Source organism: Charadrius vociferus, unplaced genomic scaffold, assembly GCF_000708025.1.
Source record: "Charadrius vociferus isolate BGI_N301 unplaced genomic scaffold, ASM70802v2 scaffold477, whole genome shotgun sequence".
NCBI lineage: Eukaryota > Metazoa > Chordata > Aves > Charadriiformes > Charadriidae > Charadrius > Charadrius vociferus.
Genome location: NW_009649449.1, coordinates 3348260 through 3351853, shown reverse-complemented (window position 1 = coordinate 3351853; position 3594 = coordinate 3348260). Strand labels below are relative to the sequence as shown.

The 3594-nt window shown below is 42.5% G+C and overlaps 1 protein-coding gene across 2 annotated transcripts in view; it reads left to right on the top strand.

Annotated features, from left to right (window-relative positions):
* Nucleotides 1-1655, top strand: part of CCNL2 (cyclin L2) — an 8541-nt gene extending 6886 nt beyond the window's left edge. For both annotated transcript variants that reach the window (XM_009889592.1, XM_009889591.1), the window contains exon 10: nucleotides 1194-1655. In XM_009889592.1, coding sequence (XP_009887894.1) covers nucleotides 1194-1548 — 355 coding nt within the window. In that variant the 3' untranslated portion in view covers nucleotides 1549-1655. The remainder of the gene's footprint in view (nucleotides 1-1193) is intronic.
* The last annotated feature ends 1939 nt before the right edge of the window (nucleotides 1656-3594 follow it).

The following is a 3594-nucleotide window of genomic DNA, read 5'->3' as shown; positions in this document are numbered from 1 at the left end:
TGAAAAATAACACAGCAGCATGCGCTGCATTAAAGCCCCAGAAGTGTTACGGCCAAGAGTTGGACTGTCTTGGCTCATGGGTCAAGGGAGTTGCAGTGTCTGACCTTGTCATTCCTGTGCCACATAGACCGCAAGGAGAGCGTAAGCATATTGGGACGTTTTCGAATGTGAGCCTGTTTATTGGTGACATGCAGCCCACCAAGCAGCAGGGTTGGTAGGTTGGTTTGGGGCTTTAAATACAAAAGCTGGGTGTTTGTGGCTGCAACCTTTATGTTTTTACTGAACTGTACTGGAATAGTTAAAGCATTTTCTGCAGTAAATAAACTCTTAACTCCCGCCTTAGTCTCACTGGCAGTTGCTCTTGGAAAACCTTAACTTATGAAATGCAATCTAGTTGGTATGTAGTTGTAGAGATTCATGCCCCTCAGTCAATGCAAGTTTGACTTCTTATTCAACAGTCTGTACCCCATTGGGTTTGGGTGTGTACTGATAAAAGTATGGCTTTGTATTAATGTGTATGTGGAAAAGACCGAAGCTAAAATCTGCTGATTCAAATTCTTTGGTGTTGAATTCAAAATTGCATTTTAGTATTTATCTGATTTAATGAAATTTGTAAAAGTTCGCTTTCTGTACTGCTTTTGACTTTGAAGTTCAGCATTTAACCATGATACCCACAGAGAAGAAATCAAAGAGACAGGAGGGAACGTTAACTTCCAACTTGGGCATTTGGGTGCAGTATTACTATAGCTGAAGCAGGAGAAGTAGTTTTACCTCTTGTCTTATCGCTGGCAGCACTTTGAGCCTGGCAGTTATTCTTAGCTATTCATGCATATTTTCTCAGTAGTGAAGGAAAACTAAAACTGAGATGTGACTGCTATACTCCAAATGGATATGAGTTTCTTAAAAAAAAAAATTAAAAAAAAAATTAGTATTTCTGCAGTAACCAGACGTGATCAAGTCTGGGACACAAGGTTAGTTTTCATGGGATACTGAACGAGAGAATAGAGAATCGAGAGCCTGTTCTCAATCCATGCTTGCATGCCTTGGCTGTATACGTGAGAAGCATTTGGCTGTGTGGTACTTTAGAGTGTGTATGTATGGATTGCGACTACATTTAGGCGCTAACAGTGATGTAGAGTCATTCCATTTAATATTAAGAAAACAATGTTTTCTCTCCTGTGCTTTCTTCATAGGAAAAGTGAAAGTTACTCCACATCAAGCGGTTCGAAGTCCCACAGCCGCTCGAGGAGCCGCAGTGACTCTCCTCCAAGACAGTTCAACCACAGTTCTAGCTACAAAGGTTCCAAGGTGAGAAGTTACAAGAAATCAAAAGACTACAAATACTCAACACACAAACCACGGAAATCGCGCAGCAGGAGTTCGTCGCGTTCCAGGAGCCGATCCCGGGAGCGCTCTGACCATTCGGGGAAGTACAAGAAGAAGAGTCACTACTACAGAAATCACAGGCATGAGCGTTCGCGCTCCTATGAGCGAGCAAGTCATCGCTATGACCGAGACCATCCTGGCCACAGTAGGCATAGGCGATGAATAAAGCAAAAAGTTCTTTCCTTTGGAATTTAAGCAGTGGAGCTCTTCCCCATTTGGTCTTTGCAGTATAGGGTTAACCTGGCTTGTAAACCACCTAGCTTGAGTAATGTCCATTCTGCTGCTGGCAATTCTGTACTTGCTATCCTGAATCCAAAGGAAAGATACTGAATGGGACGATGTGAAAGACTTAATCTGGTAAATGTCTTGGTGACTGTTCTGCTGGAGTGTCAGCTAATACCACTGCAGAACTTGTCTCTGGATGCTCCTATGCCTGCTCTTTAGTAATTCGTGTAGCGTAGTGCAGTGGAGTGTTAATTCGGGACTTCCAGTTCTGCAAGCAGGACCTCCATTGCTCAGTAGCCGGAATACTGTGCTCAACAGTCCTTTCCTGTGGAACTAGAAGGCTCAAGACAGGTCGTAAAAACCATTGGAGTGGCTTGGTGCTAACAAAGCTGTCTTTTCATACTGATTCAATTATGTTGTACAAATGTAAGGTGACTTTTTTTAGAACTGTTGCCTATATTAGGTTATATATGTGTATATATATTTTGCAGTGTTACAGTACAGTATGGGAATATGGCCTTACTAGCCTTTACACTTTATCCACAATGTAAATAAGCATTTGTTTAATACAGGTGGAAGATATATACAGAAAATTCAAAACTTGAATTCTATCAAAAGACTTGTGTAGAAAATTCTGATAAATGTGAAAGTATTTAGCTCTGTGTATTGAGAGTAGTATATTTTTATCTGTGCAATGCTGTGTGCAGGCCACCAGCTCATAAGACATTTCCTATATATTCATTTTAAGTGGTTTGAAATTCTTTACTCAGGATCTTTGACACTCTGAAGAATTAGTAGTTTGTCAATCTGCATGCTTGTTGAAGAACAGAGCATTAAAAAAAAAAAATAGCAAAAACCCCACAGCCCAGTAGTATCAGTTCTAGTGGTATATCTGAGCTGTTACTCTCATGCTCCCTAATTTCATTAAAGTATTTGATTTTCTATTAAATTTACTTGACAGTAGTTTCTTATGAGCTACACCACTGTGCCTACTCATAAGGAAGGAAACCTGGTGCTGAATGAAGAGATTGTCAGACTGCAGTAGGTTTAAGGCTACCCTGAGCTGTTACACCCTGAATGTGCGTGTAGTCGCTGTCACGCTGGGCCCGTCGCAGAGGCAGCGGCTGCTGCGTGGGGCGAAATTGGGCACTGCTCTTGGAGACTTTTGGGCTCTGCGAGCAGATCTTCCCAGAACCGCTGCCCGCTGGTTAAACGACTTCTCTCTGCTCCGGGGGAAACAACGTGCATGAGGGTTTTTTTGTGGTCAATCTTGTAGGTGCCTCAGCATGACAGCGGCTCTTCTAGCGTGTCTCTGAACTGCCAAGAGATCAGTTTGGATTTTTCTTAGTTTTTAATATGGAGGGAAAGCAGCTGCAAGGATTCGCAGTCAGCCTGCCTTTAGCCAGCCTCTAGTCTACCAGTTTCCTGGGCTGGAGTCTGCATAGGATTATTCTGTGTAATTACCAGTGGACGTATTTGTGAACTTGACTAATCTTTGTTTGAACTAAGCGATGCTTTTGACCTCAGCAGCTCCCTCCCATGTTCTGTTCCATAACAGCAATTTCTGCTTTGCACAACTGTTACCTGTTTGAAACGCATCGTTACTGGATAGTTTCAGTGGGTGCCCCTGTTTCCTGTGCAGGTGGAAGACTAGTTATTTCCCGGTGCCCTTGCAGGAGCAGTAGTTGGCTTGTAGTTCATTGCTGTAGTTCTGATTACATCTCGGCTGAGGAAAGGCCACTAATTGAGATAGGCAGCAGATAGCAGGAGAGCTCTGCGGAGCTTCAGCGCAGCACTGCTGTGGAATGTGAGTTAATCTGTTCCTGAATCAGCAAATCAGCCTTAACCTGACCTTCGCGCACAGGTGGAAACTAGTTATTTTATACTGGTGTGCTAAATGCTTGAGCAGAAGTCAAAGTATTAATGTAGCTCAGACATAATGTGATACAAAAAGTAAAACTTTGATCTATTTAAACATGAACA